General features: G+C 46.0%; 1 protein-coding gene across 1 annotated transcript in view; it reads right to left on the bottom strand.

Annotated features, from left to right (window-relative positions):
- LOC109901304 (FRAS1-related extracellular matrix protein 2) overlaps positions 1 to 23,248 on the bottom strand; it is a 59,493-nt gene extending 36,245 nt beyond the window's left edge. Inside the window, exons 1-3 of the mRNA XM_031837900.1 lie at positions 18,009 to 23,248; positions 17,573 to 17,662; positions 3,608 to 3,754 (exon numbers count right to left, since the gene is read on the bottom strand). Coding sequence (XP_031693760.1) covers positions 3,608 to 3,754; positions 17,573 to 17,662; positions 18,009 to 23,046 — 5,275 coding nt within the window. The 5' untranslated portion in view covers positions 23,047 to 23,248. The remainder of the gene's footprint in view (positions 1 to 3,607; positions 3,755 to 17,572; positions 17,663 to 18,008) is intronic.
- Positions 23,249 to 24,731: the final 1,483 nt, after the last annotated feature.

The following is a 24,731-nucleotide window of genomic DNA, read 5'->3' as shown; positions in this document are numbered from 1 at the left end:
GTGAACCAGGCGAGGCAATCATTTGAGAAACCAAGGCTGTCGAGTCTGCCGATGAGGATATGGTGATTGACAGAGTCGAAAGCCTTGGCCAGATCAATGAATACGGCTGCACAGTAATGTTTCTTATCGATGGCGGTTAAGATATCGTTTAGGACCTTGAGCGTGGCTGAGGTGCACCCATGACCAGCTCTGAAACCAGATTGCATAGCAGAGAAGGTATGGTGAGATTCGAAATGGTCGGTAATCTGTTTGTTGACTTGGCTTTCGAAGACCTTAGAAAGGCACGGTAGGATAGATATAGGTCTGTAGCAGTTTGGGTCAAGAGTGTCCCCCCCTTTGAAGAGGGGGATGACCGCAGCTGCTTTCCAATCTTTGGGAATCTCAGACGACACGAAAGAGAGGTTGAACAGGCTAGTAATAGGGGTGGCAACAATTTCGGCAGATAATTTTAGAAAGAAAGGGTCCAGATTGTCTAGCCCGGCTGATTTGTAGGGGTCCAGATTTTGCAGCTCTTTCAGAACATCAGCTGAATGGATTTGGGAGAAGGAGAAATGGGGAAGGCTTGGGCGAGTTGCTGTTGGGGGTGCAGTGCTGTTGTCCGGGGTAGGAGTAGCCAGGTGGAAAGCATGGCCAGCCGTAGAAAAATGCTTATTGAAATTCTCAATTATGGTGGATTTATCAGTGGTGACAGTGTTTCCTATCTTCAGTGCAGTGGGCAGCTGGGAGGAGGTGTTCTTATTCTCCATGGACTTTACAGTGTCCCAGAACTTTTTTGAGTTAGTGTTGCAGGAAGCAAATTTCTGCTTGAAAAAGCTAGCCTTGGCTTTTCTAACTGCCTGTGTATAATGATTTCTAGCTTCCCTGAACAGCTGCATATCACGGGGGCTGTTCGATGCTAATGCAGAACGCCATAGGATGTTTTTGTGTTGGTTAAGGGCAGTCAGGTCTGGGGAGAACCAAGGGCTATATCTGTTCCTGGTTCTAAATTTCTTGAATGGGGCATGTTTATTTAGGATGGTTAGGAAGGCATTTTTAAAAAATATCCAGGCATCCTCTACTGACGGGATGAGATCAATATCCTTCCAGGATACCCCGGCCAGGTCGATTAGAAAGGCCTGCTCGCAGAAGTGTTTCAGGGAGCGTTTTACAGTGATGAGTGGCGGTCGTTTGACCGCTGACCCATTACGGATGCAGGCAATGAGGCAGTGATCGCTGAGATCTTGGTTGAAGACAGCAGAGGTGTATTTAGAGGGGAAGTTGGTTAGGATGATATCTATGAGGGTGCCCGTGTTTAAGGTTTTGGGGAGGTACCTGGTAGGTTCATTGATAATTTGTGTGAGATTGAGGGCATCAAGTTTAGATTGTAGGATGGCTGGGGTGTTAAGCATGTTCCAGTTTAGGTCGCCTAGCAGCACGAACTCTGAAGATAGATGGGGGGCAATCAGTTCACATATGGTGTCCAGAGCACAGCTGGGGGCAGAGGGTGGTCTATAGCAGGCGGCAACGGTGAGAGACTTGTTTTTAGAGAGGTGGATTTTTTAAAGTAGAAGTTCAAATTGTTTGGGTACAGACCTGGATAGTAGGACAGAACTCTGCAGGCTATCTTTGCAGTAGATTGCAACACCGCCCCCTTTGGCAGTTCTATCTTGTCTGAAAATGTTGTAGTTTGGAATTAAAATGTCTGAGTTTTTGGTGGTCTTCCTAAGCCAGGATTCAGACACAGCTAGAACATCCGGGTTGGCAGAGTGTGCTAAAGCAGTGAATAGAACAAACTTAGGGAGGAGGCTTCTAATGTTAACATGCATGAAACCAAGGCTATTACGGTTACAGAAGTCGTCAAAAGAGAGCGCCTGGGGAATAGGAGTGGAGATAGGCACTGCAGGGCCTGGATTCACCTCTACATCGCCAGAGGAACATAGGAGGAGTAGAATAAGGGTACGGCTAAAAGCTATGAGAATTGGTCGTCTAGAACGTCTGGAACATAGAGTAAAAGGAGGTTTCTGGGGGCGATAAAATAGCATCAAGGTATAATGTACAGACAAATGTATGGTAGGATGTGAATACAGTGGAGGTAAACCTAGGTATTGAGTGATGAAGAGAGAGATATTGTCTCTAGAAACATCGTTGAAACCAGGAGATGTCATTGCATGTGTGGGTGGTGGAACTAATAGGTTGGATAAGGTATAGTGAGCAGGACTAGAGGCTCTACAGTGAAATAAGCCAATAAACACTAACCAGAACAGAAATGGACAAGACATATTGACATTAAGGAGAGGCATGCTTAGTCGAGTGATCAAAAGGGTCCGGTGAGTGGAGAGGTTGGTTGGTGATTTAGACAGCTAGCCAGGGCATCGGTAGCAAGCTAGCATAGGATGGAGGTCTGTTGTTAGCTACCTCTTGCGTTCCGTCAGTAGATTAGTGGGGTTCCGTGTGGTAGAGGGGATTAATCCAAATCACACAACAACAACAAAAATAAAAACAATAGATATAGTTATAGAGGCCCAAGAAGAAAACATAATAATAATAATAAAAAATAAAAAATATATATATAAAAAAAATTGTCCGATTGTCTATTCAGATAGCAGCCGGTAAGACAGCTAACGGTTAGCAGGCCGCAGATGGGCGTTCAGGTAACGTCGCGACGGAGGAGCCAGCCGAATAACTCCTTCGGGTAGATAACGTCGGCAGTCCAGTTGTGAAGGCCCGGTGGGGCTCCGCGAAAGCAGTAAAACGGGTCCGGATAGGTGACTGCAGCCCAGGTGTGATTGATGGAACTCAGGAGTGATTGACGGAGCTTGCTAGCTCCGGAATAATTGATGTTTGCTCCGGAATCGACGAAGGCCGATAGTCACACGGATAGCAGCTAGCTAGCTGTGAGATCCGGGTATGAATGTCCAGAGAGCAGTCGAAATCCAGGGACATGGAGAGAAAAATTGGTCCGGTATGTTCCGTTCCGAGCCGCGCTGCGCCGTACAGAACTGGCGATAGATTTTCGAGCTAAAGGATAGCTGATGACCACAAACCGTGGTTAGCTGAATACTAACGATTTGCCAGTAAAGGAGCTAACTAGCTTCTGAACTAGCTTCTGGATTAGCTTCTGGCTAGTTTCAGGCTAGCTTCTTGGAGTTTCTGGCTAGCTTCTTGGAGGATTACAGATCTGAGGTAAATAATACTTTTTTATAAATATACATTGGTGAGGCGGGTTGCAGGAGAGTGTTTTGAAGATGAGTTGATGGAAAATAAAAATAAAATGTATGTGAAAAAGTTGTAAATATATATATATACAGGACACGACAAGACGAGGACAAAAGACGTCTGAACTGCTATGCCACCTTGGAGAGATCTAATGAGCCCCCATTCTAGTCATTCTACATCTGCTATAGGGTCAATTTTTGTCATTTTATATCTATGTTTATAGGTAAATACGGCTATAGGGACCCCTCTAGTCATTCTATTTCCATGTTTATAGGACCCATTCTAGTCATTCTATATCTATGTCTAGAGGTAAATATTGCTATAGGTCCCATTTTAGTCATTGGGTTTATCTGTTTAGGTAAAGGCTGCTGTAGATCTGTGGTAAATACTGTGTAAGACTTCCAATACTCACTGACGAAGGATGTCTCTCCCAGGTATCCCCTGCGTCTGAGCGTCACCTCCAGGAATTTGGCGTCCTCATCCACCAGATAGTACTCCTTCTCCAGGCTGATCCACGACCAGTTGAGCCGGAATGGCTGCGGCTTCAGCTTGTTTCCACCTGGAAGTCAAAACTTTGACATCAGTTTTTGTAAACTCATTGAGTCCTATGACAAAAGACAGATATTTTAAATTGTGAAGGGTAACTTGATAACTTAATGTCAGGGCTTACCCCCAAATCCTCCATCACAGGCCTCTTGAGTGATGCCTTGTTTCTAATTTCCTCTCTCACTCCATTGTTCTCTCCTCTCTCTCTCTCTCTCGCGCGCGCGCTCTCTCGCTCTCTCGCTCTCTCTCTCTCGCTCTCTCTCTCTCTCTCTCTCTCTCTCTCTCTCTCTCTCTCTCTCTCTCTCTCCCCCCCACCCACCCACTCTCAGTCAGTGCCTGGCTAGGGTTTCTCACCTCTTCACCCAGATATGTGTGTCAGTTCCCTGGCTCCTTTGGCAGGGTTGCCTGCCCTGGCTAGACTCTTACCTCCTTACCAGTCTCAGGGAATGGGCCAAAACAGGACAGAGAGAGAGACCAGATTTAAATGGATCACTTGCTGACAGTGACTCATAGCTACTGTAAGTGACGGTCTGTTCAAGGGAATCCCTGTCTCTTTGTCTGTCTGTCTGTCTGTCTGTCTGTCTGTCTGTCTGTCTGTCTGTCTGTCTGTCTGTCTGTCTGTCTGTCTGTCTGTCTGTCTGTCTGTCTGTCTGTCTGTCTGTCTGTCTGTCTGTCTGTCTGTCTGTCTGTCTGTCTGTCTGTCTGTCTGTCTGTCTGTCTGTCTGTCTGTCTGTCTGTCTGTCTGTCTGTCTGTCTGTCTGTCTGTCTGTCTGTCTGTCTGTCTGTCTCTCTCTCTCTCTCTCTCTCTCTCTCTCTCTCACTCACTCACTCACTCACTCACTCACTCACTCACTCACTCACTCACTCACTCACTCACTCACTCACTCACTCACTCACTCACTCACTCACTCACTCACTCACTCACTCACTCACTCACTCACTCACTCACTCACTCTCTCTCTCTCACACACACACACACACACACACACACACACACACACACACACACACACACACACACACACACACACACACACACACACACACACACACACCTCTGACCCAAACCAGACATTATTAGCAGAGGGGTTAAAGGTGAGGTGCAGAGAGAGGCTCCATTACTCCTGGTGACTCACTGACATGGCAGCCCCAGCCATATCCTTTCAGCATCAGCCCTATCCCTTTAAGCATCAGTCCTATCCCTTTAAGCACCGGCGGTATCCCTTTAAGCATCAGCCCTATCCCTTTAAGCACCAGCGGTATCCCTTTAAGCATCAGCCCTATCCCTTTAAGCATCAGCCCTATCCCTTTAAGCATCAGCCCTATCCCTTTAAGCATCACCCCTATCCCTTTAAGCATCAGCCCTATCCCTTTAAGCATCAGTCCTATCCCTTTAAGCACCGGCGGTATCCCTTTAAGCATCAGCCCTATCCCTTTAAGCACCGGCGGTATCCCTTTAAGCACCAGCAGCACCTCTGAGGGACAAGGGTAACTTCATGTCTATAGGCTTAAAATAGACCTTTTACCCCTTGGTGTTAAACGTTAGTATTGTGAAAGTAGCTCACATTTGTTGTGGTGAAAAACAGAAAGATTAACTAATTAGTTCTTACAATGTTTGAGTCTGTGCACTATGCACACGGAAACCTCTGACTTGAGATTTGCACCTGGACAGGACCCTCTGTAAAACCTCAGATTTCAAGCGATTAAGATTTCATATCTAGGTCATTTTTCTCAGCTTGAAGTGTATCTACCTCATTAGGCCCCATGAAGAGAACAGGTGCCATAAAACACACATATGAACCAGACCTGGGTTCAAATACTATTCTAAATAATTTCATCATTTCAAATATGTTGCCTGGTCTCTATTAAGCTTGCCTGATGCAATGGGACCAATATAATAGTCCCAAAAGTACAGCCCCCCCCCCTTTTAGGATATTAAATAAGATATCAAACAGTATTTGAACCCAGGTCTGAAGCTCGTAGTCACCTGGCACTGATCACCATTGACTATACGTTGCTTCCTCTGCCCTTAATCCATACTATCTCATGACTCCTTTATCCTTCAAAAGAAAGTATTCCACTCGCCGCTTGACATGGGCCGTTCTGGACAGACGGAGTTACTTACTTAGCCGGTAACTTTCTTAATGCTTAAATCTTAATCCCAGGCTTCTTTTTAATAACTGCGGCCAAACGTCCAAACGCCTTGGCTTATCCCCTCTCTGACAGGCCCTAGGAGGACCCTTCACCTTGTGTCTGATTGGCCAGAGCTTAGTGGGTTCAGAGAGCCGCGGAGGTTAGAGAGGTGTTGGTCGGTTTTGCACCGCTGGTCACAGTGGCAGAAAGGCCTTATTAGCCTGTTATTAACCTGACCCCTGAGTCTAACTCTGAGCAGCCATGGAGGAAGTAGGTCAATGTCAAGATAAGACCCTTTCATATTAACCCTTCACTTCCTTTAGTGTAGCGCCATGGTGGTTGTGGTCATCAGAATATCACTCTATTTCTATGGTTGTAGCGCCAGAGTTGAGGATTTGGTAGATAGACTGAGAAAAGGCCGTGTGATATTAACCATTGATCTCCCTCTAGCAGAGGAGTGCTAGTGTTAGCCTAGTAGCATAGTGGTTGCCAACATACGGTGGTGGATTTGGTTAGGTAGACTGAGAAAAGGCTGTGTGATATCAACCATTGATCTCCCTCTAGCAGAGGAGTGCTAGTGTTAGCCTAGTAGCATAGTGGTTGCCAACATACGGTGGTGGATTTGGTTAGGTCCATGTCAAGAAGTAAATACCCTTGATATTATTAACCCTGTTGTGTCCTTGGGGTTTTTGAAAGGTGCTCTAAATTCAATGTATTATTATGTGTTATTCATATCATTATTATCGCACTCTTGTAGCATGATGGTTGCAGCACCAGAGTCGAGGATTTGGTAGATCAACGCGGAGAAAAGACCCTTTGGATATGAACCCCTACATAACAGAACACTAAGGAAAGGAAGCAGAACCAATCCTCTGAGGGGTGACAGAGAACCTGTGAGAGGAGGCTAACTAAAGAAATAAACTCTCACTAGGCTTTATGGAGGACAAGAGCATGGAGCATCTGGTTCATTCATACAATGAGCCTACATTGGGGTTGGTTTTGCCTGGCTGAGGGAGAAAGGAGCTGTGGCCGTTCTGCTATGTGACTGGGGAGAATGAAAACACTGGAGGGAGGAGATGGGGCCACTTCCTCAAACCCACATGTCAACATGGCACGCCGGGCCATAACCGAGACACAACAGAGCCAGGGACAAACCACACTCCGCCAATCCCACATGTCAACATGGCACGCCGGGCCATAACCGAGACACAACAGGGCCAGGGACAAACCACACTCCGCCAAGCCTGGATGCCAATGACGGTGGATTGAATTGAACTGATACCAACTAGTGGATTTTTCCGGGGGTTTGATTAAATTGGATCGTTTCACTTGTTCACGTAAATCACACACACACACACACACACACACACACACACACACACACACACACACACACACACACACACACACACACACACACACACACACACACACACACACACACACACACACACACACACACACACACACACACCAGAACCCGCCACCCTCCCACCCCAGCCATCCCCCAATGCTATAGTATAGTAGCCATGGAGTCCCAGTTTGACATAGGAGCCCCTAGCACCGAACGGTGTCTATCCTTGACCATGCTCATGTTTCTGACAGCTCCGGCTAAAAATACAGGAAGCATTCATCATGTTTGTCTTTGCCTGCCCCAAATTCCACCACGCTTGATGAGTGTGCATGTGGCCAATTGATAGACAAGATGAGCCAGTTAACTTCCAAAGAAGATTTGAGTGTTTGATTCAGTGTATTTTCGTTTAGCCTGAGTGGAAATATCAAACACTTCTTGAGCATCTTTGCAATGTAAAAGGGAAGTGCAGTGACTGTTGACTTTTGTCCGTCACTTGTACCTATAACGTACAGTGCACATAAACAAAATGCTACATGGAACATTAGTCACACCTCAGTCCATCACATAAAGTACGTATAATAATCACTTATCAAGGAAGATACTTGATTTATCAAACCTGTATACATTTCTGCTCATATCTCCTCAAACCCACAGAATCCGAAGGAGTGTTTCTGTTCAGAAAGGCACGTGTTCCTAGGCAGGCTGCCCAGTTTACACAGAGCTGATATTGAGCTTAGTGAGCCTGTATTGTGTGTCAGATAGATAAGATTGTCATATGAACATAGTCAGCAACAAAAAGACTATCGTTCTGGCATCCAGACTGGCAGCCTATCTGACAGCTTCTGGTTTCAGCTCTGACACTGTTACCCTCAAGACATATAATAATTCCATTTTGTCTTGAGTATTGCATAGAAATACCTTCAATTTCTAACATGGTGTAGTTTGTCTGGTGAAATACTGTAGATGACGAGACTATGTAAGGAAAATAATATTGAAAACGAAGTCAATTGACCTGTGGATGGGAGTCAATTGGAAAAAAAGAGCAGAGGAAAAGTCTTCCCTAACCATGTCTCCATTTCCCAGACCTGATAGAGATACGTTGTGACACCATGACATCGCTGTGACGCTATACATACATCATGTTATACATAGACGCACAGCCAGTGGAGGGGACCTCAAAGCCCTGGCTGTGTGATATCTGAGCCTTTGAAAACTCTATGACGACTATGACAAAGGCAATGTCTTCATCATCCATATATTTTGTGTGTCGTCCAAGAGAGTTGGCTGGCAGGCAGGCAGGCCTCAAAAACAAATCAGCACCTGTTACAATGATGATACAAGCACACAAACATACCCTTTAAAATGACACGGTGATATCATTACAATCTGAGCTGTCTGTGTATAATCAATTACACTAATATCACATTCCATCCCCCAGGTGGACATGATCAGAGCCATAGACATGACCGTGAGATAGGGGGCTTCAGATCCGGCCGGTGTGACACTTCAGTCAGCCATGGTCTCTCTCTCTCTCTCTCTCTCTCTCTCTCTTTCTCTCTCTCTCTGTGTCTCAGAGAACTCCTGCCAGAACTTCAGATTCCGGAAAAAGAAGCTGAGTGACAGCTGTGCCCTCCCACCCCATCTCTCTGTCCCTATGTTGGCTTTGTCCCTCCAGGATGAACAAGGGACAGCAGGCCACTGTCTGGGTGGCCCACAGCCCACTGCTCTGGCATGTCTCTCTGCCTCCCTCCCTGCCTGCTTTCCTTTCTCAAACTCAGAGGAGGGGATCCTCTTCTGGCTCCTTTTGTGAATCCTGTCAGATACCGTGTCCAGACCTGGCATGGAATCCAACCACACCAGACACGGATCCAGTGGTGTGTTGTCAAGCACACTATACACTTTCTGCTTTCCATTAGAGAAGGTCACATCAATACCACTGATTCAGATAAACCTAAAGTGAAACTGAGTGGTAGCCTTTTTTCAAATGATATATAGACTGATTAGTGCTCAGCGCTTCTCCCTATTGAAATGAACTGAGGCGTCTTGCAGAAGTGGAGAGGGACTCCTTCCTTGGTATTTATGAGAGCAATACCGTGGATAGAGTATATAAGGCTAAGTAATGGCCACATTCCCTCTGAACCAGGTGTCTCTGCTGGGACTTTCATAAAGTTACAGGAATAGATCAAAATGGAGGGGTTCTGATGTCTAACTGATTTACGAATTCATTTATTACAATCTTTACAACTAACATATCAACCACACTCCCAGCTCACATTTCTTTTGCGTTTCCAACTGACAATAATAATAGTTCTCACCATCAGATGAAATGTTTTATAGAAGATGGGATTTTGAAACGCCCCTGTTTCAGGCTCTTAATAAATTTGTCCTTAGAGTGATTTATTAATGCTAGGCTAATCGTTTGAGTAAGCAGTAAACACGGCCAGTATATCACAGCCACTGCTAAGTGTTGGCCCCTGGACATTTTTCATGTTCTTAGACCTGAGTGAGAAGACTGGATGTTTTCCAAGTATGGGGCTCCCTACAGTGCATCCATCTTTGGATAACTAACTCACACGGTAGCTAGCTAGCTTGCCTCCCTATGCTCCAACAACATGTAACTTTAGTGGCTAACAGGTCAAATTAATTTACCACTGTCATTTTAATGACCTGTCAGGGGATTTGCCAAGATTCTCAAGATGGTCTCCTGTGAGCCTCGATGACTAAGGATATAATGGAGACATCAGTTAGGTTCATTCCAATTCCAAACATGTTTGATTGTATCTCCTGACTGTACATCAGAGGAGGCTGGTGGTGGGAGCTATAGGAGGATGGACTCATTGTAATGGCTAAAATGGAACGAAGTCAAACGTGGTTTCCATATGTTTGATGTGTTGGATACCGTTCCATTATTCCATTCCAGCCATTACAATGAGCCTGTCCGCCATTGCTAACTACCAGCACACTTAGCTAACTAGGTCCCATTGTTGCAAAGAGTTATGGGATATTAGATACCGTTGTTTTAACCTTTGTCATCTTCAACCTCGACTATGGTCAGCAATCCCACCCCCAGTGTCCTTTCATCCCACCTTCTTCATCAGGTCATCAGGTCCTATTTACATTGCTACAGTATTCATAGCCATACATAGATATACTTAGGATAGTGGGTGGGACTCAATAGGAGGGGGGGGGATATCATTGGTCAGAATGAGGTTTTGACAGCCAAGAAAATGATGCAAGGGTGAGCAACAGAAAGCGGCGCCCATGTAAGTATATCCCCGCTGAGTGACAGGAATGAGGACCATGATTATTACATTTCCTCATTCCTCTTTTTATTTATACTGGGTCACATTGCACTCTGCACTCTGCGACATGGCCCGGTATAAACTTGCAGAAATGTACATTTTAGTAATTTAGCAGACTCCCTTATCCAGTGATTTGCAATCAACTAAAGTAGGCAAAACAATCACATATATACAAAAATAATAATAATGTTTTATTGTCACATACACCGGATAGGTGCAGTGAAAGGAGGCTGGTGGCTGGTGAGGGGAGGATGGCTCATATTGGGGAGGACAGCTCATATTAATGGCTGGAATGGGATCAAACACATGGAAACCATTTGTTTGATGAGTTAGATACCATTCCATTTATTCCATTTATTCCGTTACAGCCATTACTATGAGCCCGTCCTCCCCAATTAAAGTGCCCCAACTTCCTGTGGTTGTTTTACAGGGTCAGGGTAGTACGGTGCCCCTAGAGCAAATAAGGGTTAGGTATCTTGCACAAGGACACATCGCTAGATTTTTCACCTTGTCAGCTCAGGAATTCAAACCAGCGACCTTGGGGTTACTAGCCCAACACTCTAACCGCTCAGCTACCTATGGCCCTTATTATTACAGTCTCTACAGCTAAAACCATCAACAACACCTGTGTGAATATAGATTTCACATGTGGTCCATTAATTTAGTCATTATATTGAGGTGTATGATCAGAATTTCTATACAATTTATTCAATTACAACAGCTTTCTCTTTTTATAAGTTGGTGCTACAGTACAGAAAGTATATTCTCAAATGCCAGTGTGCTCAACTTAGTTTCCTCTGGGGCATTCCGAAGATCCCATGGTTGGGATTTTGGATTGGAGGAGCCAGGCATATTAATAGATCCTATTGGCCACTGCCGTGTAATGTAAAATAACACTGACTCCAGAACAGTTACCTGATCTGGGCCGGAAAGGCAGCATGCCGCACATCACAAGTTGACAGAGAGACTGGGTCACCCCCCAATGGTGCCACTGGCGCTTATTGCATCATTTTGGAGAAAACTAACCTAACTGTCCATGGCAACTGGCCAAAATGAATAATTTAATCATATATATACACAAAACTGAGTGTACAAAACAATAAGAACATCTGCTCTTTCCATGACATAGATTGACCAGGTGAATCCAGGTGAAAGCTATGATCCCTTATTGATGTCACTTGTTAAAGCCACTTCTAATCAGTGTAGATGATGGGGAGGAGACAGGTTAAAGAAGTATTTTTAAGCCTTGAGACAATTGAGACATGGATTGTGTATGTGTACCATTCAGAGGGTGAATGGGCAAGACAACATATTTAAGTGCCTTTGAGCAGGGTACTGGTTTGAGTGTCAAGAACTGCAACGCTGCTGAGTTTTTCACGCTCAACAGTTTCCCGTCTGTATCAAGAATGGTCCACCACCGGGAGGACATCCAACCAACTGTGGGAAGCATTAGAGTCAGCATGGGCCAGTATCCTTGTGGAACGCTGTTCTGAGGGCAAAAGGGGTGCAACTCAATAATAAAATGGTGTTCCTAATGTTTTTCACACTCAGTCTATATGCCATTTAGCAGACACTTATCCAAAGCTACTTACACTCATGCTTGCATACATTTAACGTATGGGTGATTCCGGGAATCGAACCCATTATCCTGGCATTGCAAGAGCCATGCTCTACCAACTGAGCTAAAGGAAACGACTAAGTGGTGTCAGGATTTTTAGTGAATCCTCCCAGAACTTATAGACGGAGGGAAGGAATGATAGAAGAGAGAGAGAGGAAAGGAAAGGTGCATCTGCTAAATGACTAAAATGTCAATATAAGTGAAGGAGAGGATAGATACTGACGTTATAGCTTAAGTGGAAGACATACAGATGTGGGATCTTAATTTGATCCCCCTGTTGCAGGAGAACCTTTCTGCGATGTAGGACATTTAAAACATGTAGTGTATTTGAGGTTTGAAAAATGCTTCTGAAATTTGCCATTTACACTCTGAAGTACAAGTGTGCAAGTGACACATCTTTAAACAGACAGCGAGAGAGTAGAATATAATGTAAAGTATAGAATATAAAGACAGTTTTAAAAGAAAGTATGGGGAGCCGCAGACAGCTTTGCCATATGGAAGCAGACATGAATAACCTCTAGGGGCCAGACATCATAACACCAACACTCTCCCAACCCCAATAAATCTATCTGCCCCATGTCAGGAGGCAAGGAGAGAGCGAGAGAGAGGGAGAGGAAGAAGCCTCCGCCTCACAGTCACAGTATACATGTAGGTAGACCTTCGACTGGCACCAGGGGACAGTAAATCGTTGGCCGGCTGTTGACATGGCTGACAGGTTAGATCCGAACACACACTTAGGAAGTCATGGTGCCTGCTGTGTAAAATGGCCACGACCCACTCAAGCCTCATTCACTGTCTCTCACTGCCTCGACAGCACACAAACCTACAGTACTGTTATGTGCTGTGCACTAGCCCTTCTGGAAACAAATGTTTTAGCATGGGAACAACTATGGAACATCATACATGCTCTCTCTCTGTCGCTCTCTGTCTCTCTCTCTCTCTCTCTTTCTCAAAAAAAAAGACTATTCCCCTCCTCTGAAAAAGTGCCATTCTACCCTCTGGAACAGAGCAGGGGCTGTGATGCAGTCAAACGTTCTTATCTGAGTATTGGCTTTGACACTCAGTCAGTCTGCTTATTGTTTCTGAACAACCATTTCCAAAATGCATTTACATTTTTTAATTGCTACTCCTCTGGGCTGACTGATGATTTACACATTCCTCCATCCATCGGATCTCCCCGAAGGGTGAAAAGTTAAACAGGCACTCCGCAGGGCCTCCCTCTGGGGTCCTGACAGAAAAAGGACAGCATATGCTATCAGGACTTGGAATGTGGCCACTGTCCATTTCAAGAGACAAGACTTCCCGCAGTGTGGCAACTGCTGACCCCTTCCTTGAACAATGCAGAGACACTGGGAAGTCATCACTAATCCCCCCCCCCCCCACCCCACATTTCAACTCTATATCTGACATGGTACAGATGTCTTATTTTTTTAAGCCCATAACCATGTGTGAGGTGTATACTTTTGTTTCAAAGTAGATTTGTTTAAGACTACCAAGAATCACTCTGTATGACCCTAAAAGGTTAAAGACAGCCGCAACTTTAGCCCACTGCAGTAAAAGGTTAAAGACAGCTGCAGCTATCAATGTACTGTATCTGCAGGTCTATTTCCTCATTGGAAACACGTTTAACTGAATGATGAAAGGATTCAACTCAGTAATGACACTTCCTTATTCATTTTGGTGTGCAGCTAGAAAGTGTAAAAGGTGTGGTACCACATAGAGTAAAAGGCACATTTCACACAGTATCTGACTCAGCTGAAACCCCTCTCTCTTCTGGTCTCTCCCTCCAAAACACCCAGGACCAGAGCCACCGCCACCCTGCCTGGACCCAGTACAGCCTGCCTGGAGCCAGTTGAGCCTGCCTGGCTCTCCTTGTCAGAACCCCCATCAACAGATGTGCCCACTTGCCCCAGGAAGGCCTGGGCTGTTGTAGTGTAGCCAGGGTGACACAGTTCAGCAAATCAAATCAATTTTTATTAATCACATATGCTGAATACAACAGGTTTAGACCTTACAGTGAAATGCTTACTTACGAGCCCCTAACCAACAATGCAGTTTCAAAAAATAGATGACAACAGAGAGTGGCAGTGGTGTGGAGAGGGGGGTGGGGGGCAATGCAAATAGTCTGGGTATCCATTTGACTAGATGTTCAGGAGTCTTATGGCTTAGGGGTAAAAGCTGTTCAGAAGCCACTTGGACCTAGACTTGGTGCTCCGGTACCGCTGTTGTGCGGTAGCAGAGAGAACAGTCCATGACTAGGGTGGCTGGTATATTTTTAGAGCCTTTCTCTGGCACCGCCTGGTATAGAGGTCCTGGATGGCAGGAAGCTTGGCCCCAGTGATGTACTGGGCCATTCGCACTACCCCCTGTAGTGCCTTGCGGTCAGAGGCCGAGCAGTTGCCATACCAGGCAGTGATGCAACCAGTCAGGATGCTCTAGATGGTGCAGCTGTAAAACCTTTTGAGGATCTGAGGACCCATGCCAAATCTTTTCAGGCTCCTGAGGGGGAATAGGTTTTGTCGTGTCCGCTTCACGACTGTCTTGGTGTGCTTGGACCATGTTAGTTTGTTGGTGATGTGGACACCAAGGAACTTGAAGCTCTCAACCTGCTCCACTGCAGTCCCGTCAATGAGAATGGGGGCGTGCTCTGTCCTCTTTTTCCTGTAGTCTACAATAATCTCCTTTCTCTTGAGGTATGCTAACGCACCGAGGTATGCTAACGCTACATCACCACTTCACACATACAGGTTATGCTAACACTTTGCTATGCTATATCACTACATTCCCATCAAGGTGAGGGATGAGGGGAGAGCTTCATTCAAAGGAATTCAGTCAGGGTCTCAACATACTATTCAGTCTCTACACTCTCGCATAGGGCCCCCAAAAGGCTAGAGCCGGCCAACACCCACTCCTGACCAACACCCAGGGGAAATACCCTGACCCCGCGCTCTTTCTCTTCTTACTCATAACACATTATTTATGACATGTTGTTTCAGTACAGCAATACAACTCTACAGGGAGACAATGCAGCCATTTGGACTATTTTCTATGTGAATTTTGCACACTTGTAAATAGTATTAATTGTAAGGTATTGTTCATGGTCACTTCTGCTGCAGACATTTATTCTATAGAATCTAGAACGTCCAGTGGTGTTTGTCACACACATAAAAAAAAACACTACACTTTTATGTGCATATTCGCTGACCAACAGAATGCTGTGTCAACTTGTTCCTACATGCCAGTAACAGACTCAGGCAATTGTTGCCTTTTCATGCCTTTATTTGATGTTACTCGGTGTGTGTGTGTGTGTGGTGTGTGTCCTACCAGCCCTGACTCAGTGCTCTGCACATGTTAAACGTAGTCACATGAGACAGATGGCAGAGAGGTATAGAGCCAACCCTGCACCTGGTTCAGATGTGCTGGCTGGAATCTCAAACAGAACAGTGGGACAGACTACACTACAAACACAGGGGATTGTGGAGCTAATTGAAGCCCTTGTGTCCCCTTCCTGTTGTAGCCAGACCCTCAATTACAGACAGCCCTGAGAAAGAAATCCCTATTATCCATTAAGGCTATACGGTCTGAGAGCGACAGACATTTATGGCCATCTGGAATTCAGCATGTTCTGCTTTAGCAGAGTAAGAGGACGTGTCCATCCAAAACAAATGGAAACTTTGGGAAGACACATGCATTAAAAAATATAAATATGCAATATCTTCAGAAACTAGTTAACAACCTTTCTCCCACTCTGTTCTCACAGCCAATTCTCTGTCCTAACAGGAGAGTTCATTACTGGGCGTGAACACTAACATGAAGATGAAAGGGTTAACTTAGGGGTTAAGCTTGGTGAAAACAACAAGAGGAATTGACCAAAAGGCCATGACACCTAAACCCTCCGTGGCCATCAACCATGGTGATGATGATGATGATGATGATGGTGATATTGTGCTAGCTAGCTAGTCCTCAATCCAGCATAAATATAGCCCAAACCTTTCTTACAGTGTGTCATGGAGGGATGCATTTCAAAACCTCAGAATGTGTTAAGCATTTACAGCTGATGTTAAAATAGCAACGCATGTCCCCATCCCCACCTGCTATATTTTGTTCCTTTGCTTTGCATTCGCTATATATATCCGTGATGCAGATAAACTAGGTCCACAATGCTACTTTGGACGAAGTGAACCATAACAAAGCGCAAACGAATATCCAACAACTGATTCATTTCAAAACTCTACAGCCTGTGTGTGATACACAAATGTGTAGAATATGTAGAATATACTTTGATACCAAAAACATAGTTTATGGTATGCATGCTTTACTCCAATAGTTGAAATCTACCGACAATACGATAGAAAAGCTACATTATATAAACACTAACATCATAATCATGCATATTAATTACTGTATACTGAAAACAGCAATAGGATTGTCACGATAGAAATGCAACCTGTGTGGATAGTTATGAAATCCAATATGACATCGGACCAAAAGTTAATTTCCAGGGGAATATAAATACACACAGCTACTGAAATCCAAAGCCTCCCAGGCAAAGGATCCCTAGAGAAGGTAAGGAATGGATCTGGCAGCAAAACGCAGAAGACCATATCGGATGGTGATGACAAGTCAAACAGAAAATAGAATCCAAAAAATAGAAGCACTTAAAACGATTCCATGAGAATTTTGGATTGTGATGTAAAACTTGCTAACTTCGCTATGAAACAGTTACGTGTGTCTGAGAAGCCACACGTTTATGTTCCACTAACCTAGAGAAGCATTGAAGCAGGTCATGACCTTAACAGTCACCTTGATCCTTACAAAACTGCTGTTCAAAATGTGTAGTTAACTCTACACACAGGGTCAAAGGCTCATGCTATTCTCACTTATCTAGGATCGACTTCCATAAAAACGGACATATGGTTTGATGAATACTTGGAATGCCTTGGAGGCATTGAAGGTGGCAAATTTGGTTTCATGCTATCACTTCAAACACTGAAGCAAACCCAAGACAAAAACCACAAAGGAAAACCCCCATTGTTCATGATACAATAAAGTTCTGAGCTTTTTTAATTGCCGGGCGTTCCATCCCTTTCACTCCTAACACACCCAGGGACACTGTTCGGCCCATGTCCCCACTGACCTCGTCCACCCCTTCTTTAAACCTGCCACCCTCAGCAGTGGGGCGAGGAGAGAGAAGGGGCTCTGTGCTAGCTGTCAGTCATGGCGAACTGCGTTTAAGTCTTTGTGATGCAAACACTTTGGAGATTGACAGAGAGCAGGAAGATTCAATCTCAAAGAGACATTCAATCTTAAAAGAAGGCTGAAGCCGAAAAGAATGCCTACAGGCCATGTGATATAAGTCTGCAGTAACGGGACACGACAATGTCAATGAGACTGAGGTTCAAATATTAAAAAAGAGGGTCTTACCTTTATCCTCTACTGTGAAGTAGAAGATATCACTTGTGGCGTTGCTACCATCAAGCAGCACGTAGCAAATCTTCATTTCGTCGATATCAGCTGATGACATGAAAGGGAGAATTGTAAATGTAAGGAGGAGAATCTGTACATTCTTTAGAACATCTGAGATGATTACTCCACTTTCTACTGAAGGTTACTTACAGCCCTCAGGCATCACTTTAGATTATGTCAAAGTCGAAGGCATTAAAATACTGATTCTGGAGTGTGAATACTGGTCTTACTGATATTGTAAACATAATTTTCCCAAAGTACAGAACTTCAATCAATTTAAAATAAAATGAAAAAAAGTAGATTTGTCAGATTTGAATTGTTTTGAATGTTCGTTCACTTTTTCCTCAATTGTGTTTTTAATTTGTATATGTGTAATATTAAATGCTAGTCGTACCTTGTGTGAAGGCGTTGATGCTGTCATTGCCCAGGGCGGTGTTCATGATGAAGCCATGCTGTGGGGCCTCGGCCACGGAGTACTTGAGGACTTTGTGAGGACTGTCTCGATCCTCAGACTTCAGGGCCTTGCTGGTGATCAGGAAGCCAAGGTGGCCGCTATGCAGAACCCTTAGGGACGGGGCAGCCTTGTTGACCACAATCTGGGGGACCCCATTGTCAATAGTGCTGATGTGAATGGTCATCATCTGAGGCTTACGTGTCTCGTACACAGTATCAGGGAATACGTAGAAGTCGTTGTGTGTGCCGTCGGTGACGGTGAACGAGAAGCTATCCTCGTTGGACTCGGTGCCATCGTGCTTGTAGGTGATGAGGTTCTCGTTCAGGTCCTGTTTGGTGAAGGTGTTGATTGGCTGGGTGCCGTTGAACAGCAACTGGCCATGAACCGGCACCTGGGTGACCACAAAGCGCAGCAGGTTGTCTGGGGTGTCACGGTCCTCCACCGTCAACTCAAATGGGGTGATGAGCTTGTTTTCGCCCTCTCCCAACAGCAGCTTGTGGACGCTCAGGACAGGTTTCTTGTTGTCCACATCCGTGATGGACACTCTGAAGGTGCGGAAGACCGGGTTGTAGCCGTCCGTCACCTCGAACTCAAAGCTATCCATCTTCATCTCATCGTCTGAGGTGTGGATGTAGTAGATCTTGTTGCCGGCCAGCTGCAGCTGGGTGAAGGTGGAAATGGGCACACCTGGGAGGTCAGTGCATTCAAGATGGCCTCTGCTAGGGGCACGTGTGATGCTAAAGCTGAGGAACTCATCCGGGCTGTTGATGTCAGTGGTGCTGAGCAGGTCAGTGGTGAGAGTCACTTTGCCCCCTTCTTTTAGGGTCACGCCTTTGTTGATGACATCAGGGAAAACCATGTCGATGCTCCCGATGTTGATGTAGAAGTATCGGTCGATAAGGGGGTTAATGCCGTCGGTAACGTCGAACTTAAGCAGGTCACGGACACCCTCCTGGCCCGTATGCACATACTGGATCAGGTTTTTGTCGACTTCGTCTTGAGTGAAGTTCATGTCGAGGGTGATGTTACCCACAACGTGTCCAAACTTGGTGATACGCTGGATATAGCCTTGGCTTGGGCCGTAGCGCACAACGTAGATGAGCTCTTTGTCTTCCGAGTCCAGATCAGTAGCCTTCATGACCCTGTTGTTGATTATTTTGGTTTCTCCAATCTCAACCTCCAGTCCATCATTGATGGCCATTCTCGGTGTCTCGTCATCGACAGGAATCACCATGATGAGAATCTTCTTCTCCACTGTGTGTTTCCCGTCTGTGAGCCTAACTTCGAAGCTGTCTTCTTTGGTCTCTGAGTCGTCGTGTTCATAGATGATGTTGGAGGCCTCATTGATCTGTTCCAAGGAGAACCTGACAACAGGGACTGTGCCCGTTGTAAGCTGCTGAACTATCTTGCCATGCTTGGGGTTCTTTATGATCTCAAACTCCAGTTCGTCCCCTGGAATGTCTGCATCGGCCGCATTCAGGATGGGTGTGTCGATGACCAGACTCATGCCCTCCATCACAACAAACTCACGGATGAAGATCTCTGGTTTCTCATCATTGGCAGGGATGATGACGATGGGGAAAAAGTGGCGATCAGAGAAGTTGATGCCGTCGGAGCAACGGAAGGTGAACCTGTCTTCCACAGGCTCCACACCTTTGTGGATGCTCTGGACATAGTAGATATGACCGAGGAAGACATCTTTGAAGCTGAAGGCGGTGATGGCGGTGCCTGCTCTGGACTTCTCAGAACCTGGAGCTGGAGAGATATTCTCCACGTACCCGGATGTTGATTGGACAATAACGGTGCACAGGATGTCATTGTTGTCTGTGTCCATATCCTCAGTCAGTACGTGATCCAGAGTAATGACGTTCTTCTCCCCTTCTATCACCACAAACTGCTCCCCGACGCTGACAATGGGTGGGATGCTGTCGACAGGCAGGATGGTGACGAGCACCCGGACTCCTTGGACCTTGTTGCCCCCGACGACCCATTCATCGGACATGTCGGAGATGGTGAGGTTGAAGGAGTCATGCTCTTTGAAGGAGCCAATCTCACCACTAGTGTGGGCATACATCACCACGCCGTTGATGATGTCCTGTTGGGTGAACCTCTCGGCGCGGGAACCGCTCACCAGGATCTCACCGAGCCTGGGGGACTCCTCAACGATGAAGGTCAACATGAGGTCGTCGGTGTCTTCGTCACGGCCCTGGATGACGTTGCTGGTGATTTCAGTTGCCCCGTTCTCCAGGACATCGATGGATGCCCCTAGAAGGCCAGCAGGGAGCATGATGGTGGGGGTCTTGTCATCAACTGGGTTAATGGAGATCTTGATGATGATTGGTACCTCATGGAAGCCGTCGCTGACGTCACACTTGATAACGTCACTGAGGCTTTCCTCCCCGCCATGGATGTAGGCAATATGGCCATTTTCGATGTCCTCCAGGACAAATGTCTCACTGTTCGACATATCGATCCCTAAATACTGCAACTGCCCATAGCGAGGAATCTGGGTCACAGTGAATAGAATATTTTCATATTCTGTGTCCTGGTCGGTGGCATCGAGCTCCTTCTTAGTGATGATGTACGTGCTTCTCTCCTGGCAAGTAAAACCAGTGTTGGTGATAAAGGGAGGCTTGTTGTCAACGGGCTGTAAGAAAATAGTGAATAGTCCATCTACTGTATTCCCAGCAGTATCCTCCACAATGAATGTGAACTGAAGGACTTTTGGAGTGATGCCCAGTTCCTGGTCTGGGGGCTTGTAGGTCACTTTGTGGTGGTTGACCTGCGCCTGTGTGAACTCACTGATCACAGAGTCGGGACTGTCAGTCAGAACAATGTCACCCAGGGGGGCTGGGTTGTTCTCGTCTGTGTCAGTGGGGGGCTTGGTGACGGTGTATTTCAGATCCCTGTCATCCGAGTCCAAATCTGTGTAACGCAAAAACGTCTTCTTGAAGTGAGTCAGCTCATACTCTTGCACTGTCATGTGAAGCGTGGTCCCTGGGTAGAGCTCTGGTGGGAGGTCATCCACCGGGTGGATTTTAATGGTGAAGGTATGCTCACCGGACTGGTTTGGTGGGTTATTGTCGTCTTGTACGCGGAACACAAACTGATCCATCACAGTGGTGGTGCTGTGAGGCCCAATGTGGCGGTAGAAGAGCTTCCCATCTAGAATGTCCTGCTGGAAACATTCGGTTACCACCTGTTCAAACATCTCATCTGTCTCACTGAATTTCCAGAGAGAGGGGTTAGAGGGAAGCTCCACTTGTCTGAGGATAAGCTCCCCTACAGTGGAGTATGGGGCCTCAAGGGTGAATTTAATGGTAGAATCCTCTGAGTCTATGTCTGTGGCGCTCAGAATGAAGGGGGAAATCTGCATGATTTCATTCTTGAAAAGCACCAGGCCGGTGTTTGCATTGATAATAGGGGGTTCATCGTCAGTGGGGGCTATAGTGATAGGGAACAAAAACTCGACCTCATTGCTGCCATCAGTCATTCTAAAAATGATGTTGTCGCTGTAGGTGTCGCTGCCGTCGTGCTGGTAAACCACGATGCCGGCATCTAAATCGGCCGGTGTGAAGAATTTCCTGCGCGCGCCGAGCACCGTCAGCTCGCCGTGCTTCAAGCCGTCCACCACTGTGATTTTCACATTGTCCAGGTTATCTTCATCACTGATCTCTAAGTTGTGAGAGCTGGAGAGTGTTCTGGACTGGCCCTCAAACAAAAGCTGCCCTGTGTTCTTGGTTGCCACGGGAGCAAGAGTATTCATAGGCTTCACCACAATCATAAAGGCAAACGTATCAGAGACGGCGCCCTCTGTATCTACAATTTCAAACTCGAGCTGGAAAATCCTCTCTACTTCTGAATCCTCGGACGGAGGCTTATAGGCTATCTTCAAATCTTGAATGTCTCTCTGGTAGAACGAGGTGATGGGGAGGTTCTGATCATCTGTACTGATGATGTAGCCTTGCTGATGGCCCAGGGGGGAAGTAATGTTAAAGATTAAGTCGTCTGGATCAGATTCAACATCCTCGGCAGCCAACATATCACTGGTGATAGCTGTCATCACAAACTGATCAATCTCCATCATCATCATAGCAACAAAACTAGGCTTAGGAGGGGTGTTCTCTGTACCCTCTCTGATTCTAACCATGATCTGGAAATGCTCCTGCATAATGGTGTTTCCCTCATTATCCTGCAGCTCTACCAACATGGGGATATAGTCTCTGTTAGGAGAGTTGGTGGTGGATGTGTGCTTGTAGCGAATGCCTTGCTTAAGAAACTCATCACAATCCATCATCTGGCCATTAGTGGAATTATTTAAAAGGGTGCCATACCTGGGGAGACCGCCGGCGCCGACCAGCGTGGTGACCTTGCACTGAGTGACACCATCCTCAAAGGAAAAGTCCAGGCCCTTTTTGTCGATGGGGTTGCTGTTGCCGTTGAGCTTGTCCACAGCCAGGGGCATGTTCCTGGTGAGGACCTCCAGCTGCTGGAAGACCACCTCCACCTCCAGCATGAAGGGGATGACCACCGTGTCCGTCTGGGAGTCGTAGCGTAGCTGCAGCTTCACCCTGTCTTTACTGGGGCTCCGGGAACCAAAATGAGTGTATTTCACCTCATCACCGCCAAACGCACAGGGGAACTTCTTAGGGCTAAGCATTCCGGGTTTTTGGGCCAGTGGGTCATTCTCCAGGACCGTGATGGAGCAGCGGTCTCCGGGCTTTACCTCAGTCACCAGGTCATTGACAGCGTCCAGGTACACAGACTTCCCGAAGGGAACACGGAGGCCATTGTTGGCCACAATGATGCTGTCAGCATGATGTCCTTGTCGTTGTCGGTAAAGGAAAGCCGAATCGAATTGGTGGGGCTCCGCGTCCACAGAGGAAAAGCAAAAGACAAGAGTGAAAAGCACAAAGAGGCATCTCAACAAACGTGCCTGCCCTTTACGAAGTCCTGTCCTTTGCAGACAACCAGCCATGTCCACTGCCAGTTGCCCTGCAACTTTGTATAACTCAGCAGAAATAAATGTCCTTCAAATCAAATCTCTCCAGAGAAGAAAAAAGATGAGAAATAGTAAACCCCACTCTGGCAGTTGAAAAGTTGAAGCTTGGGTCTCTGGTTCTCTCTCTCTGCTCCCTCTTTCTCTCTCTCTCTGTCCACACACACTCACACAGGAAAAGTGTAGTTGATCTTATGGTGCAGGTAATACTGAAGCAGGAGACAGTGACAGCGCCCCCAGACTCCTCCCTCTGACAACACAGAGAGAATGTCTCCTGCCCCCAACAGCTAATTTAAGAAAGCACATTGGACAGCCCCTCCAGTACCCTTGCCTACCCCCCCCCCCCCTTGCCTATCCCCTCCCTCCCCACTCTCTTCCCCCTGCCTATCCCCTCCCTCCCGCTCTCTTCCCCCCTGCCTATCCCCTCCCAGCCTTCCCTCCACCTCTATACCCCCCCAGCTTTCCCTGTCTTAGCCCCCCATCCTCCTCTGCCCCCCAACAAACTACCTAAACAACTCCCCCTCTCCAAAAGAAACCTAAATCATCAGTTGAAGACCTCCAGGTTTTCAAGACAACACATGCAGAATTGGCTTTAATGTGGGTCGGGACCCAAAGTGGGCCCTGGGCATGTATGTGAGAGAAGGGTTATGAAAATAATCACACACTATTTCTTCTTAATTTGGGTTGATGAAGGACGATTTTGGTCACGGGAGGAACATCAATTTCTCATTTGGGTCTCGAGCTGAAAAAGTTTAAGAACCCCTGGCCTAAACACATTGAGAATAGACCTTACATAAAGACACAGTTTGGTTAATGCATATTTATTTTGAATGAGTCTCAGATTAAGGAGGATGTGATGATTTTGTGAAGTATTACCTTAAATGTTTCAGATTCAAACACCAGCGCTGATTTAGAGGTTCGCTTTCATTGTGCATTAAACATGATCAAACATTGAACAGGAGCGTTTGAAGTACAAGGCAATGACACTGTGGAACACTGACGATAGTGCCCTCTATTGGGTCACCTGGTGCAGGATACACGAACTACAGTTATTGAACTACATTCCAACCAAAATAGAAAACCCCCCAAAAAATCCCATTTAGTCAGTTAACATGATCAGTTAAATATGTGATGCAAAAAACTAAGTAATACGAGTTTTAAAATATCACATACATAAAGTTGTCCTCAGGGTATTTTCATGGTCAGATATTATGAGGTATTGGTAGGCAGGTAACCTGCCCCATTAGTTCCGGAGACACTTTGAAGTCAACTCAGTGCTCTGATAGGCTATATCATCAGCGATCGCCATGGTAATTTCACATTGTGCTTCACATGAACAGTGGGGTCTTTCAGAAGGGCCAGGTCCAATGCTAATGAACCATGACATCTCTCTTATCATACGGTGGCCTGACAGACAGGCTACCAGAGAATACCCAAAGCCAAGGTCAGTAATGTAATGTCCTCTTCCTCTCCTCCACTCTATTCCTGTGTTCAGGGGCCCTGGTGTATCATCATACCACAACCCCTCACACCTTGGGGTTAACAAGCTTCTATTCTATTTTTCGCTGCATGGGATGATATTTGATAAGGTTTAGAATATCATCATACAAAGCATTCATGTTTAATGCAGCAGAAAACACTCGACAACATATGCACAAGGAAAA

Source organism: Oncorhynchus kisutch, linkage group LG12, assembly GCF_002021735.2.
Source record: "Oncorhynchus kisutch isolate 150728-3 linkage group LG12, Okis_V2, whole genome shotgun sequence".
NCBI classification, from domain to species: Eukaryota; Metazoa; Chordata; class Actinopteri; order Salmoniformes; family Salmonidae; genus Oncorhynchus; species Oncorhynchus kisutch.
This window is presented reverse-complemented; position numbering and strand designations above follow the sequence as displayed.